Genomic DNA, 16,878 nt, shown 5'->3' on the forward strand with positions numbered 1-16,878 from the left:
CATAGCGTAATCATTAACACCTTCCTCCTGCTTTAATACCGCGGGTCTGGATGGCGTCAGTCCTGCTGGAGAACGTAACGGGATCCCTCAGGAGAAAAACGGCAGAAAACTCTGCTGACGCTCCTTAAAATCAATCTGAACTTTTATTCCTTATATATTTTATTTCTACCAGAAGTCACTTGAGGCTAGAATACAAAAGAAAAACAAAGAGAAAACTTTACAATATAATTGATAATATTCAACCACTTTTTAGAGTGAAAATACTTCACAACCACCAGATTAAAAACCTTTGTTTGACTAGAAGTAAAAGTCTTTGATTACTTATAAAAGGATTTGATTTGAAGTACAAGTCTTTAACCAATAGAAAAAGTATTTTATTAGATGTAAAAGACATTGATTGGAGGTAAAAATCTTTGATTAGAAAGAAAAGTTAATGTTCAGATATAATGGTATTTCAATAAAAGCCTTGATTAGAATAACGCCTTTGACTAGAAGTAAAGGTCTTTGTTAAGAAGTAAAATCCTTTGATCAGAAGTAAAAGTGTTTGTAAAAATCTTTGATTGGAAGTAAACGTCTTTGATTAGAAGTAAATGTCTTTGGTTAGAAGTAAAAGTGTTTGATTAGAAGTAAACGTCTTTGATTAGAAGTAAAAGTGTTTGTAAAAATATTTGATTAGAAGTAAACATCATTGATTAGAAGTAAACGTCTTTGATTAGAAGTAAAAGTCTTTGATCAGAAGTAAAAGTGTTTGATTAGAAGTAAAAGTCTTTAACTAGAAGTAAACGTCTTTGATTAGAAGTAAAAGTGTTTGATTAGAAGTAAAAGTGTTTGATTAGAAGTAAAAGTCTTTAATTGAAGTAAAAATATCGAAACAGAAGTAAAAGTCTTTGATTAAAAATAAAGGTGTTTGATTTGAAGTAAAAGTCGTATCAGAAGAAAAAAAATTTAATTAAAAGAAAATGTTTTCTAAAGTCTTTGATCAGAAGTAAAAGTCTTTGATTAAAAGTGAAGGTTTTGATTAGAAAAAAAAAATGACTTTAAAAAATACTTTTACCCCGGATCAAACTCTTCGATTAGAAGTAAAAATCTTTGATTAGAAGTAAATATCTTTGTTTGAAAGTAAAATGCAATGTTTAGACGTGAAGTCTTCTTTTAAATGTAAAAGTAACTAAAAAGTGACTAAAAGTAAAAAGACTTTGAATAAAAGTAAAAAATAAAAGTCTTTGATCCTAAGTTAAACTCTTTGATTATTCTATTTAATATTTGTATATTTTTAGATTTATACACAAGTCAATTCAGTAAAGTTGCTTTTTTATTTTTTGTAATAAATAGTAAAAATGAGTGTCCTGTAAGTGATTAAAGACAGTTAAGTGGAAGGAGTGAGATTGAGCTTGCTCACTGAGGCTAGCTCTCTCGGGGACGAGACATTGTTTTTGCATCATGTCTCTGAAGCCTCATTGAGGACGAGTGTGCCCACAGTGCCCACTGTGCCCTGGCAGAATGGGTAATGAACCGCAGGGACACAGGAAGACAACGTGTCGCCACATTGTGTCGCATAATAAACCCCTGCTGAAACAATAGCAGAGTGGCACTAGTTTATATAACGTGTAAATAATGAAAAATAAGAATATTATTCTCTCATTAATTACTTTACTGTATCTATAGTTTCAGCTCAAGAACAGTAGAGTTCAAAATATTAGACTATTACACAAGTTATAAAATTGTTGTCATTTATGTTACATCATCAAAAACATGATGATGAAACTGGCACTCATCAGGGTCGCCCCAGGAAAGGCACAGCAAGCGTTTCCTCTGTTGCACAGGACAAGTTTCAGTTCAACAACAATAGAGTTTAAAATATTACATTACGATACATGTTATGAATTTCTTGTCATTTACTGTATGTTACATCATCAAAAACGTAATGATGAAACTGGCACACATCAGGGCTGCCCCCAGGAAAGGCAGTACAAGAGTTTCCTCTTTTGCACAGAATAAGTTGCAGCTCAAGAACAGTAGAGTTTAAAATAGTACAATTCATTACAAGTTATGAAGTTGTTCTCATTAATGTTACATTAACACAAATATTTTGATGAAACTGGCACTCATCAGGGCTGCCCCAGGAAAGGCAGAGCAAGAGTTTCCTCTGTTGCACAGGATAAGTTTCAGTTCAAGAACAGTAGAGTTTGAAATATTACATTACAATACATGTTTTGAATTTGTTGTCATTTACTGTATGTTACTTCATCAAAAATGTGATGATGAAACTGGCACTCATCAGGGCCGCCCCAGGAAAGGCAGTACAAGAGTTTCCTCTGTTGCACAGGATAAGTATTAGTTCAACAACAGTAAAGTTTAAAATATTGTAATACAATATGGACATTTTTTTGTTTCTTATTGTAAAAACAAAACAAAGCAACATAATCCAATTTATTTGTGAATAAATCTGGAAATATTCAAATTTTAAATAGAATTATCAAATACTTTTACTTCAAATCAAAGATTTTTATTTTACTTCTAACCAATAACTTTTATATATAATTCAAAAGTTTTTCCTTCTTATCAAAGATGTTTACTTCTAACCAAAGCCTTTTTTCTTCTAATCAAATACTTTTATTTGTAATCATAGTAATCATTGTAATTCTAATTAAAGACAATTACTTCTAATCAAAGACTTTTACTCTTAGTCTAAGCATTTTACTTCTAAACAGACACTTACTTTTAATTTAAGATTTTTACTGCTTATCAAAGATTTTCTAGTCAAAGCATTTCACTTTTACTTCTGGTTTTTAAGATTTTTAAATTTGTTTACAGATCTTCACATCTGAATAAAGACATTTATTTCTAATCTAAGATTTTTACTTCCAAACAATGGCTTTTACCTTTAATCCAATACTTTTACTTCTAATTAAAGACTTTTACTTCAAGTTTAAAAGAGTTTAAAATCTTAAAATATAAGTTATTCCAATTATTGTCATGTATGTTATATCATGATTTTAACCTTTAAATATTTACAGTCATGTTGTAATTTCTTAATTTCTACGTTTATGGTCTATTTTGATTGAAAACAGGCATAAATCAGTTTTATGTGCAAAAATACTTTCTTAAAAAAAAAAGAAAAAAATACATGAAGTATATTGTAATAATAACTGCTTTACTCTGACTGACCTCTTGTGGTGAGGTAGTGTAAGAGCATCCAGAAGGCTGAAATAATCACCAAATAACTGATTTCAGGACTAAATAGTAAATTATGTAAATAAAATGGTCTAAAACAAGGAGTTCTGATTTTTTGTGCAACACAACATTTGTTATAATTTTAGATTGATTAGAAGTAAGTATTTGATTAAAAGTAAACATTTTTTTCCTAAAACTGAACATTTCTTATCATAATTAAAAGTCTTTGAAATTAATCTTTTTGATTAGAAGTAAAATGCTTTTACTAGAAATTAATCTATTTGATTCAACGTGTCTTTGTTTAGAGGTAAAAATCTTTAATTGGAAATGAAGTCTTTGATCAGATTAGAAGTAAGTCTTTGATAAGGATTAAAAGTCCTTGATTAGAAGTAAAACACTTTGACAGGTTTCTTTGTTTAGAAGTAAAAGTCTTAGACTAGAAGTAAAAGTGTTCTTTTAGATGTTAAGGTTAAAGTAAAAGTCTTTAATTAGAAGTCAGAGTCTTTGATTAGAAGTAAAATGCTTTGACTAAAAATTAAACTCTAACTAATTTTTGACTAAAAATTAAACTCTAACTAAATTCAAAGTAAGTGTCTTTGTTTAGAAGCAAAAGTCTTGGACTAGAAGTAAAAGTGTTCTTTTAGATGTAAAAGGTTAAAGTAAAAGTCTTTCATTAGAAGTAAAAGTCTTTGATCTGAAGTAATAATAATTACTTATAAATCTTTAATAATTTTACTTAATACTTCAATATTTTCAGATTTATTTACAAGTCAATTTGGTAATGTTGCTTTTTGTTTTGTTTTTACAACAATAAATAATAAAAGTTGGTTTCTTTTGTTGCATAGGATAAATTCATCAGAGTTTCCAGCCTCAGAATAAATCAGAAATTGTAGAATATAGTATAAAATACACAGTACACATAGTTTTGAACATTTGAGAACAGCTTTATTTAAGAAACATGTAGATTGCAACATTATTATAGTACACAGATTGGTCCGTAAGAACTTCACTAACAGTAGAATAAAGAGATAAAGAGATAAAAGTGCAGAAGATCTGGAGATAAGAGCTCAGTGCAGAGATCTGAGTAAGGCATCAGGTAGATTTATGGAGAAGCACTTAATTCTAGAAACAGAAAAACTACAGAAAATCACTATATCATCCCTCTGATACACTATCCCATAATTTAGGCTGCGTCCCAAATGCGTACTGTATTACTAATATAGTGAACATTATTAATAACATTGTAATAGCTGAGTCTATAGAATACGCAAATATAAACTATATTCTTGATACATACAAGGTACCACTTTAAAATAAGACTACCATTATAAATGGCTTATAAATGCTTTACATAAGTAGTTTATTAATGGTTATAAATTGTTATAAATACTTACATTATATTTACCATATAAAGCTCTGGAAAAAAATAAGATGGCACTTAAAAATTATGAGTTTCTTTGATTGAGCCATCAAACCAAACTGAACTGCTTGAATTTTTGCACCAGGAGTAAAGCAGCATAAAGCAAGTTATCCAAAAGCAGTGTGTAAGACTGGTGGAGGAGAACATGTTTCCAAGATGCATGAAAAAAAAAACTGGGATTAAAAAACAGCATTATTCCACCAAATATTGATTATTTCTGAACTCTTAAAACTTTATGAATATGAACTTGTTTTTTCTTTGCATTATTTGAGGTCTAAAAGCTCTTTTTTTGTATTATTATTCCAGACATTTCAAATTTTTCTAATTTTATTTGGAATTTGGGAAAAATGTTGTCTGTAGTTTATAGAATAAAACAACAATGTTCATTTATTTTTTTTCCAGATCTGTATATGTTTAATTATTAAACTAATAATAATTATCAATTTAATAATATTTAACCAGTAATGATAATTTGGCATATACTTATTAACAAACTAAATAAATAAAGTGTCTTTTTTTAGTAATATTAATAAAAATATTCTGTATCATCATTATCCTAATAATTGTTTTTTGTATGATTAAACATTTGTTGATATTAATAGTATAATAGCAATGTTTAAATTGGTTATTAATTCATATTCATTCATTTTTAAAGCATTAATAACCCCCTTAATATTTATTAGTCTTATTTTAAAGTGGTACTTTATTGTATTATATGTGTACTAACCTGTCAAAAACCCACATTATTGATATTGATATTAATATTAATATTAGTATACAGTACATACTTATAGTGGTAGTGCTTATAACTTATAACAGCTTTCATTAATACACCATAACTAATGATTTATAGCTATTATTTTTATTATTTTATATTTTAAGGAAGTAAAAAGTTGATACCATGATTGTAATTGATTTATTCATGTTTTTTAAAAGTATATAAATAAAAGTTATTATTACGTATGAAGTGTTACCCATACTTTTGAGTATGATTAGTACACAATATGCAATTGGGACGCAGCCCAAGTCTTTATCTGGTCCCAGAGGTGAGTAAATTGTGACTTTTTTATTTTTTTAAATCCTGATTTGATTGGGAATAGAAACCCTGAGTCCAGATTTGAACAAAGAAAGATAAATAAATCAGTGATTATAGATCAGACACTCTAAGATTGATCAGGATTGTATTTGTCTGATTAAACAGATTGCATTGCTCATGTTTTCTTCTTTCTTCTATCAATCTTTACATTGATATTGCTTCTGCATTCTGTTTTTAATACTGTTTTTTATTTTATTTTAAACAACATCCAGCAGATTGATCCGTGCCTCAGCGGTATTATACTTCCAGCAACACCAATAATGATCAATAATCTGATTGTAAACATGGTAAACATGAGCTGTGGTGTAAGTACTCTGCAAAAAACGTATTCTGATGTAGTTTTAAGGTGATTTTAGTCGTGATTGGTTGGTTCTGGTGGAACGTATCCACTATCTTTGGTTTCGTTCTTGTTTGAGAAGAACGGAGAACTTCCAGGCCTCGACGTACTGAGACAGGAGGATCTCGCCGGGGAACATCTCCTCCACGTCCGCAGGGATGTCCAGGTCTTTTCTCTCCATGTAGGACACAATAGTGTCTTTCAGGCTGGTGAAAAGGAGATAAAATGTTAAAAAATAAGGTTTTAAATTTAAAAAGTACCATATTTTTCGCTGCACTATAAGGCGCACTTAAAATCGAGACTGGTGCATTATCATTAGCATTAGCCACTAATCGCTATTTCCCCGTTTAGAGGTGTGCATTATCAGCCTGTAGACTGCTGCTAACCCCGGCTAGCACTGCTGGAGCAGCATTAGCATTCCCCGCTAACTGCGCTAAGCACTAGATCTTTCACCGTTCAGAGGTGAGCATATCAGACTGTATCCTGCGTGTTTAACGGGTTAAAACAAGCTACGTGGGTCAAACCGCTAGCTAATATCCTCCCTTAGCAATAACCACTAGCAGTTAGCACTAGCTGCTAATGCTCATGCTAATGCTCCAGCCATAATGCTGGAGAAATTTGAGAATCTAAGCTTACTGTAAATAAACGGAAGAGCTTTACTCAGGAGAGAAATCTGTGTAGATTAACATCCAGCGCACGTTTGACTTAAAAATGAAGTCTTTTCTGTTACAGTTTTGTTTACTTAGCTTAGCTTTACTAAACTTGGTTTACTAGCTACCTCCAATGATGCCCTGCTGATTTAAAAGTTCCCTATAGTGTCTTTTACAATGTGCCTTATAATCCAGTGCACTTTATAGTGTGAAAAACACAGTACAAAAAATACCCTTATAAATAACTTTTTCGCTATATTAGTGCATCTCAAAAATTGGTAATTGGTACTTTTGACAGTGTGGGCAGTGCGCCAAAGCTTGCTGGAAAATGAAATCCGCACCAGCATGATGACATGTCTCTCCAAACCATCACTGATTGGTGGAAACTTCACACAAGACCTCGATCAGTTTGGACTGTGTGTCTCTCCACTCTTCCTCCAGATTTTTTAAAATGTAATGATGGTCAGTGATGGTTGCTGACAACCTTTATGGAGGTGTGGATTTCATTTTCCAGCAGGACTTGGCACACTGCCCACACTGCAGAAAGTACTAAATGTAATATAATATTGTAATTTTCTGAGACACTGATTTTCTTTTTTTTTTTTTATATAAAATAAATAATAATAGCTTCACACATTTATTTAACTAATCAGAACAGGTACTAGGCAAATTCAGGCAGCTTTACATAATTTTGGTCTGAAGATGATTACAAAACTTATGGGACATTTTAAAAAGCATGTTTTAAAGCAAGTCCACTAATTCCTTTGATTTTCTCTCAAGAAAGTCTTTATTTTAAAGAAATGATTGACAGCATGTTCAAATAATTGATATTTATGACAATATATTTATTATGATATTTATGATCGCTTCTGTTACTGGCACTCACTCCTGTTACTTTTATGTTTTGAGTAACAGGAATTAGTTTTTAGCATAGAATTAGCAAAAACATGAAAAATAGCTAAACAGCGGCTATGCTAACAGCATGAGGACACTGAGAATTCAATAGTGATTTCCCAAAATTTGTATTTCAAAAATAAACAAATAACATCTTAGATTTAATGTAGGTAACAGGACTGAGTGTTGAGATTGAGCTCCTCCTCAGTCATCATTACAATAAGATCAAATATACAGAAAAACACTGATGAGGGAACCTAATTCTGGTCTTCCCATGAGCTTCAGAAGAACCAGCTGATGTCACTTCCTGTTGTAGAATGCTCCAGATGTTTCAGATGATCAGGGTAATGTGTTACGGTAAAAGGACTGAGTGAAACCCAGGGACACAACTAAAATGTGTATTTTAACCTAATATTATGAATTTATTATGAAAAACTATCTTTTTTAAAGCATAGATTGGATTTGGAATCGCACAACAATGCAAAAAAAGGATTTTAATAATTATATTACATGGTAAAGTTTATAGTTCGAGAGTGGGGACAGGTAACAAATGCTATTTTTTCAGTGTTCTAAGTAGTTTTTATTTAGATTTTAGTTACATATCTTACTTTTTGCAATTAGGTAAATGTACAAGACACTATGCTTAGTAATAAAATGTATTTTGAAGTTATTTTGTGTGCACATTTATACGTGTAATTTCCTGGGGACAGAAATAGCACAGATTTGGCGGATTACGCCTAACATAATATATGAGGTTTGTTTTTTAGCTGCACTTGTACATGTATCCCTACTGTATATAATAAATATATAAGGATAAATTCTCACCTCCAGTCGGGTCTGTAAGTGTCTGAGGCATGAGGATTCTTTAAAACCAGCAGCAGGAACTCGTGCATCTCCAGCAGGAAGGAGTCAGCACTGGTTTTAGTGAAGAAACCAGTAAGCAGCGTTTTCTCCAGCTCTCCCAGAACCTGCTTATACTCCTTACTTATTCCTACAAACGGGTCCTGAAACAGAGAAACAGCTGATTAACACTGGAACACTGAGTGAAATCCGTTCTCTAATAACTCTAATAATAGTGAATATAGTGAACAGTACTGTACCCTCTTCAGGCGGATCATGGTCTCAGATTTGAGTGAGCTGAGGAGCTGCCACAGCGCCACACAGTGTTTCAGACTGCACCTGCTCAGAGCCTGCAGCACCAAATCAATAAAGAAAAGAACTATATATTCAGTAACAGAAATTCTTAAAAACATAATTGTCAAATCAATAAAAAATATATACTTGACTGTATATATATATATTTTTTAATGTGCTACTTTTTTTTTTACAATTGCATAAATTAAATATAATATTAATAATAAATACCTTAAGCATCAAACAATTTTTGAGACTATTACACTGTTAATTTTTACATGTAAAGAAGTATTTTTTAATATTTAAAATATTTTAGGGGGCTCAGAGTGGTCCAGTGGTCTAAAGCGCTGCCACTATGATGAGGAGATCTCAATTTCGAATCCCTGTCATGCAGCTTGCCATCAGCTGCCAGAGCCTGCAGCCCCTTAACAATACCATAATTATTAACAATAATCATAAGTTACATATGGGGACAACCACATATTCAATAACTTAAATTATTATTGTCAAATAATAATAAAAAATATATATATTTTTTCAAGAGATCTTTGATTCAAATCCCAGTCATGCAGCTTGCCATCAGCTGCCGGAGCCCTGAGAGAGCACAATCGTCCTTGCTCTCTCTCTCTGGGTGGGTAGATGCCGCACTTTTAAACTATTTTAAAGCCTATTTTGACTATTTTGCTTTCATTTACTCCCTAATACATTTTTTTTATTTTTATTTTATGCAGTTAGACCACAAGGCTATTACATTTTTACTAGTCTTCTTCAGAAAAGATTTATACACACCATCTGCTCCTCTATTTAAGAAACTTCGTTGTTAATGATTATGGCTTACGGCCAATGAAAACCCGAAAATCAACGTTTTAAAAAATTTGAATTTCTTTAAAAATTAACTTCATTTCAGTAATTCAGTTGAAAATGTGAAATTCATATATTATATAGATGCATTACACATCTAGAGTGATCTATTTTTAGCGTTTGTTTCATTTATTGCTGATGATTATGGCTTACAGCCAAAGAAAAAAAAACAAAATCAGTGTCTCAGAAAATTTGAATATTATATAAGACCAATTGATACTTTTGGCAGTGTGGGCAGTGTGCCAAGTCCTGCTGGAAAATGAAATCCACATCTCCATAAAAGTTTTTCTCAGCAGAGGGAAGCATGAAGTGCCATAAAATCTTATTTAGTCTTGATAATATAACACAGTGGATCAACAGCAGCAGATGACATGTCTCTCCAAACCATCACTGATCATCAATAAATTTTACATTTCATTTAAAAAAAAAATTAAAGGAGCAGAGTCTGGAGGAAGAGTGGAGAGAAACACAGTCCAAACTGCTTGATGTCTAGTGTAAAGTTTCCACCAATCAGTGATGGTTTGGAGAAACATGTCTGATATCTGCTGGTGTTGATTTCATTTTCCAGCAGGAATGATTTTAAGCCATAAAAGAAACAAATGCTTAAAATACATCACAGTGTTTAGTACATCTATATAATATATGAGTTCTACATTTTAAACTGAATGATGCAGTAATACAGGGGTTGGACAATGAAACTGAAACACCTGGTTTTAGAACACAATAATTTATTGTGGTGACGGACAGTTCTGGTGGAAACAGGAGAGTTGAGGTGCACATTGAATTCTGCCGTGATTTGATCAGCCGTGGTTTTATGTTTTTTAGATACAATCAGGGTTAGCACCCGAACATCCCTTTCAGACAGCTTCCTCTTACAGCGTCCACAGTTAATCCTGTTGGATGTGGTTGGTCCTTCTTGGTGGTATGCTGCTGACATTACCCTGGATACCGTGGCTCTTGATGCATCACAAAGACTTGCTGTCTTGGTCACAGATGCTCCAGCAAGATGTGCACCAACAATTTGTCCTCTTTTGAACTCTGGTATGTCTCCCATAATGTTGTGTGCATTGCAATATTTAGAGCAGAACTGTGCTCTTACCCTGCTAATTGAACCTTCACACTCTGCTCTTACTGGTGCAATAATGTGCAATTAATGAAGATTGAACACCAAATTAGCCATGAAATCTAAAATCCCACTAAAATGATGACAGGTGTTTCAGTTTCATTGTCCAACCCCTGTATATAGTATCTACAGTGGGATGAAACAGTGTGAATGACCTTGAAGATGTGAGGTGCCGTGTCCTCCATCATCTGCAGGACCTCCTTCAGGTAGCTGCCCAGCTGCATGTGGGTCTCTCCTCCGGTCATGGCCAGGAAGCCCAGAGCGAGCTCCAGCGTGGACAGAGCTTCACACACGTCGTTATAGGACTGCAGCTCCTGCACCAGCGTGGACTGACTGAGAGACGACAGCGGCTCCTGTACAATCAGCAGAGTATACAATCAAATCACACACACCCATGTTCATATCTCACACTCTGCTTACTACATATAATTTCACTAATACGCCAAAAGATCATGGGATAGCATTATAGAAACTGATCATCAATCAATCAACCTTTATTTCCACTCGGTAATACATTGAGGGTAACCCTTATTTTCAATGCAGCTGAGCATTTACAAAATTAAAGGGACTGAAAAATGTATTAAAATGATAAAAACAAGCAAACAATAAAAGATTTAATTAAGATTAAATAAAATAATTCTGAATAATATATGGATATGCAGACAGGCTAAAACGTAAAGCAATAAAACAAAGAGATAAACAATTAGAACAATAAAATATAAACACAATTAAAGAAATAGAGGACTAAAAGAACACCACAATTATAAAAAAGCTAAATGATGGAACTAAAATAAAGTAAAAAAAAAAAAAAAAAAAATATATATATATATATATATATATATATATATATATATATATTAAAATAAAAATAATAATATATATATATATATATATATATATATATATATATATATATATATAAAATAAAAGAACAATATAAATGAAATAAAAGTTTTTTTAATGATATTTTTAAGAGGCAAAGGCAATATTTTATTCAATGTGGCCAAAAAGTAATGCAAATGGGCGATATGGGCAAAATATTCGGCGACATGTCTAATACAATATCGCAATATTTCAGGTTATTTCTGCGTAATATAATTTTAAAACCCCTGAAAAAAATATATTTAATTATCAATTTTAAGAACATACTACTGCAATAAACATCAGTTTAAAATATTTAGTAGAAACAAAACAAATCTATAAAATTCTGTATAATATCTGTATAAATCTCTGTTTTTTGTAAACAACAGTAAATTACCAAGAGTCTAGAGATTTCACATGAAATAATAATAATAATAATAATAATAATAATAATAATAATAATAATAATAATAATGTAATAAAATAAATAATGTAACATAAAAACTGTTATGTAGTAAAACAAAAAAATACTAAAGTGCAGAATATTTAGTGCATGCATATAAACTTCAAAAATGAACAATTTTACAAAACGTACCCCTAAAACTTTAGTAAATTCAGAAGAATAGACAGCTTTTAAGACCGAATCTTGATATTAGGACTATATCGATTAGTTTTAATGACGATATCAATGTGTTTTTTACAAAATGGCACACTCCTAGTGGCAATATCACAGTAAAATATATTTAATTCAATTACACATAAAGATACAATGTACAATATACTGTGTATAATAGAATATATATACACTTAACTATTAACATTATAAATCATACAATACTGCACTGTTAAATGTACAATATATAATATACAGTAGTATACAGTAGATGTTACGTTGCTGTGTATATATGGGTATAAGACCTATAGGACATATATGTGCGTAAATCATACTCACTTGCTGTATCTTTGCCTTCACATCTTTGAAGATGTTCTCATAATTCCTATCTTGTCTGTTCACTAGTGTTGGAATTCCCTGCAGATCACAGACGTAACATTTGGTTGATGTAATGTTCAGATACAGAGATAATCGATCAGTGGTTCTGCTGTATGATCTGGAGACTCACGTTGACGGTGATGAGTGGTTTACCCTGCAGGAAGCGGGTCAGAACCTGCTGCTGGATCTTGGGCAGGTCGTACTCGGACAGTGTCTCGCGGCCGCGCTCCATGCTGTACTGGCAGTTAGCGAGAACCAGAGGCAGCAGGTCTCGCTCCACCTCGTACCGGATCACGTGAAGCTCCGTCAGGTCTGCTGGACTCACTGTGTAGCTGTAGAATTAAAATATAGTATATTATAAACTCGACAAAAAAAAAAAAAAAGAATAATATTCCGTTCTGTCTCAGGTATGCCGATAAACGTAGATGATTAGAGGTGTGGTCTGATTAGACACTGGATTTTACCACAAGAGGGCGCTAAAATAGCTCTCAGAGGCTACTTTTGGGTAGTGCACCTCCTGGTGAGAAATCATTGACTGCCATCATCTTATGCCTCTACTATATACTGTACTCTAAAGGCCAATTTATACTTCTGCATCATACCTACGCCGTAACAGTGGAGCCTGTTTATACTTCTGTGTGCGCGTATCAGCGGCTCTGCATCGCTCTGCAGTTTAAACCGCAAAGGCAGACCAATCACAGCTGTGGCCGTTCGCGTCACGTGACGTCACGTAGTTAAATTTCCACAGAGTTGCAAGTCAAGCTACTGCATAGGATGTGCAGCGATGCATAGGCTACGGTGTAGGGTACGAGGCAAAGAAGAATAAATAAGCCTTAAGATATATTGTCCAGTTTTCAGACTTTGGGCCCTTTTTAAGTGATCTACAGCGGAGATGTAAACCATGCAGTGTGTCTTTGCTATCGTAACGACAGGAAAAGTACACCTTGAGCAGCTTGAAATGCACAAAAGACAAAGAATAATGTGAAATAAACCAATCAATAAACCTTTAGGAACCAGATGTGCTCTGACTTTGGTGGATTGCTATTTTAACGGTGCAGCTACCTGGACGTGTCCAACGCTGCGAAGAAGCTCCAGCAGCTCATTTACGGGAACAGCAATGTTATTTTATTTACTATTCTGTTTATTGTTGATGTAAAAGTGTTGGGGATGCGCCAAGATAGCGATGAACGTCTGACTGTTGGCGTCTGTCTAGGTTGTATTCAGTCAGTGGAGCTCCTGTGTTTTCTGTTGCAAAGATAAACAAGCAAAACTCCAGAAATGTACCTGAACACACCTCATTTCCAGAACACCACACCCATCCGTGTAGATCAGGGGTGTCAAACTCATTTTGGCCGAGGGCCACATTGGCATATTGGCTGTCCTCTGAGGGCCAGATGTAACTTATAAATGTAATAAAATGTAACCAAATGTAATATATGTAAATGAATGTAATTACTCCTTAATGTTAAATAACTCTCAATATATTATTTATTCAATCAAATATTACAGTTGCATGGAAAAAATGTTTGCTTGTTGCTCTATTAACATAAATCCTTTTAATTTGTCATGTCATGAAATCCAAAAACTCCATCAATCAAGAACCAAACTATTCAAGTGAATAGAAATGACATCAAGTTATATTAACTTTGAAATTATTAACTGAAATAAGGCTTAATAAATATAAAATCAAAAATTGTGAGCTGTTAAGAACATGGCATTTCCTCAGATTTAGCAGTTCCTCATCCAACCACTAGTCGGAGCTGCAGCAGCAGCACCACAAGTCCGCAGTCTTTACTGAGTCAGAGCTACAGCCCAGCCACGGGCTACAGGGCTCAGCTGAGCCAGTCTGGAGCGTTTTTACAATTTTTAAGTTCTTCTGTGTATGAAATAAAGATTTTTGTAACCGAATAATACAGCTCTCTACAGTTCATCTTTCAGCCCAATCAGCTAACAGCAGCCGTTTAGAGCATCAGTCACTGCTGGGATTACATTATAAACAGGTCAGTTATCGCGCTGCTAACCTCAGGAGTTTAGTGGACACACCACGGCTGCAAGGTTAGACTGTTGAAGGCTACTGAAGACTATTAAAGGCTATTGGAGGTTATTGAAAGGGTTATTGAGGGCAGAAATTAGTAAAGGCTGGTTAGATAAGTTATTCACGTCCTCGTACTTTGCTGCGGTGAAACTGCGACTAGCGCTGTCCCAGTGATGTTTATTAACGTCATTAAAACAGATTTTGTCAGCTATTGTCTTATAAATATTTACACAGAACTTATATCTCTCCTAAAAAGAGTTTATTTTGGTCAGTAACACTCTTCGTAACACAAAAGGCATACCGGTCTTTCGCCTTGAAGCACAGCCGTCCGTCTGCATCAACTTCTCTTTTTCTGGACATTATGGGATAAACATTTATATGTCTCAATTCCACCCGCGAAGTTACACCTTCCCTCCGGCAGGGTTTCCACATCAATGACTACACTGCCGTGTAGTGGCAGTAAGCCGTAACTTTGCGGGTAATACAATCGACAAGCATTGTGGGAAATGTATTTTTTGGTCAAAGAACGCTTCTGACTTATTTATTATAGACACTAAGATCTTACAAGCTCTCGCGGGCCACATAAAAAGACGTGGCGGGCCACATTTGGCCCGCGGGCCTTGTGTTTGACACATGTGGTGTAGATATATTCAGAAGCTCTGCTGCTATTTAAATGATGCAGGTAGAAGGTATGGAAATAGACTGTTTGCGGGGTGCAAGATAGCAATGAGCATCCCAACGCACTTTGTGCAGGGTGTAAGATAGGGCTGTTTGAGGGAAAACTGTGTTTAAGATGCTCGTTTTGTTAAATATTTCAGTTCGATATCCAGGCAGCTTCAGCTTCAACCTATGAGTGTAGAGCAGGATCTACAGGCCCAGCTGTAGCAACAGGATCCATACAGAACCCTCTCAATCACAATAATCTTATATCCAGGATATATGGGGCTGTAATAACAAACTATACTTAACTTCCACAAACAAACTAACAAAACCCTGTATCTTTACCTCGTCTCCTCTCCGGTGTGTTTATCCACGGTGTAGACCAGCTCGTTATGCAGGGCAATGAGGTAGCTAACGAGGGCGGTTGAGCAGAGGCCCCGCCCCTGTCGCCGCGGCAGCAGCACCTGAAGATCAGCGCTTACGTCCAGATCTTCCTGGCAGTATTCTGCAGGGAGCTTGATCTCTCCTGCCAATCAAAACGCAGCCAGACCAGAGTTAGAAACTGTATAAATTACATTATAGAGACTAAAAACTAGTTACTAATGAATGAAAGAAAATAAATACAAAACAAATGAATAATAGTGAACCCTAAACATTTTTATGCAATGGAAATTCAATGACATATCAGCAATTTAAATTAAATTAAATATATGCAATTTAAATTTAATTACATATCTGCAATTTAAATTCAATAACAAATCTGCAATTTAAATTCAATTATATATCTACCATTTAAATTAATTACAGATCTACAATTTAAATTTAATTGCAAATCTGCAATTTCAATTCATTTAAAAATGTGCAATTTAAATTCAATTACAAATTTGCAATTTACATTTAACTGCATATCAGCAATTTAAATTCTATACCAAATCTGCTATTTTAATTCAATTACAAATCTGCCTTTTAAATTCAATTATAAATATGAGTCAGCTTCATTTTCAGCCAAAAACTTTGTGTTTTAGGGTATTTAATTTATGCAACTCTCAAAAATGTGGCACATTAATAAAAACTACAAAAACATGTTTGGTAAATTTGTCACTTTTTTCACTATTACTAAACATGTTTAAATACATATATGAATATATTCAAATAAAAAACAAAGCATAATACATTTTTGCTCCATCATACAGAACAAAACAACACTCATTTATGGAATACACAAGATTAGATGAGATGAAAGGAGGTGTACCATTGGTGGCCAGTGAGACTCTAAGCTGGTTCCATGTTGAGAGGAAAATCTTGATTCGTTTCTCATATGAAGCCATAAGCGAGGCTGAAAAGGAAAAAAATAGGATTTTAAGAAAGATAAACAGCAAAAACAATGTTCAACAGCGGACATACTTTTATTATTAAATAAATAACTAAACAAAAATACAAAAATAAAAGGATAGTACAGGGAAGTACAAGGACGTATAGGGATGTACATATAATGTGGCATTGTGTAGTACTGGGCAGTATAGGGAGTATAGGGAATTATAGTATAGGGGATATAGGGTAACAAAGCAAGATATAAAATGTAGTGGTAGTATAGGTAGTATAGAGTCATATATAGTAATAAAGGGGGAGTATAGGGAGTATA

At 33.4% G+C, this 16,878-nt stretch overlaps 1 protein-coding gene across 3 annotated transcripts in view; it reads right to left on the bottom strand.

Annotated features, from left to right (window-relative positions):
- The window catches only part of rnf213a (ring finger protein 213a), a 152,832-nt gene that overhangs the window by 51,392 nt on the left and 84,562 nt on the right, over positions 1-16,878 (bottom strand). For 2 of the 3 annotated variants that reach the window (XM_049468107.1, XM_049468110.1), the window contains 9 exons: positions 16,489-16,572; positions 15,582-15,762; positions 12,672-12,873; positions 12,503-12,580; positions 10,845-11,042; positions 8,672-8,761; positions 8,397-8,575; positions 5,555-6,233; positions 4,098-5,447 (listed from right to left, as the gene is read on the bottom strand). In XM_049468107.1, the coding sequence (XP_049324064.1) occupies positions 6,080-6,233; positions 8,397-8,575; positions 8,672-8,761; positions 10,845-11,042; positions 12,503-12,580; positions 12,672-12,873; positions 15,582-15,762; positions 16,489-16,572 (1,166 nt within the window). In that variant the 3' untranslated portion in view covers positions 4,098-5,447; positions 5,555-6,079. Of the gene's footprint in view, positions 1-4,097; positions 5,448-5,554; positions 6,234-8,396; positions 8,576-8,671; positions 8,762-10,844; positions 11,043-12,502; positions 12,581-12,671; positions 12,874-15,581; positions 15,763-16,488; positions 16,573-16,878 lie in introns of those variants that run through there. The other variant, XM_049468109.1, reaches the window with a different exon arrangement.

This window comes from Astyanax mexicanus, chromosome 19, assembly GCF_023375975.1.
Source record: "Astyanax mexicanus isolate ESR-SI-001 chromosome 19, AstMex3_surface, whole genome shotgun sequence".
In the NCBI taxonomy this organism is placed as follows: domain Eukaryota; kingdom Metazoa; phylum Chordata; class Actinopteri; order Characiformes; family Acestrorhamphidae; genus Astyanax; species Astyanax mexicanus.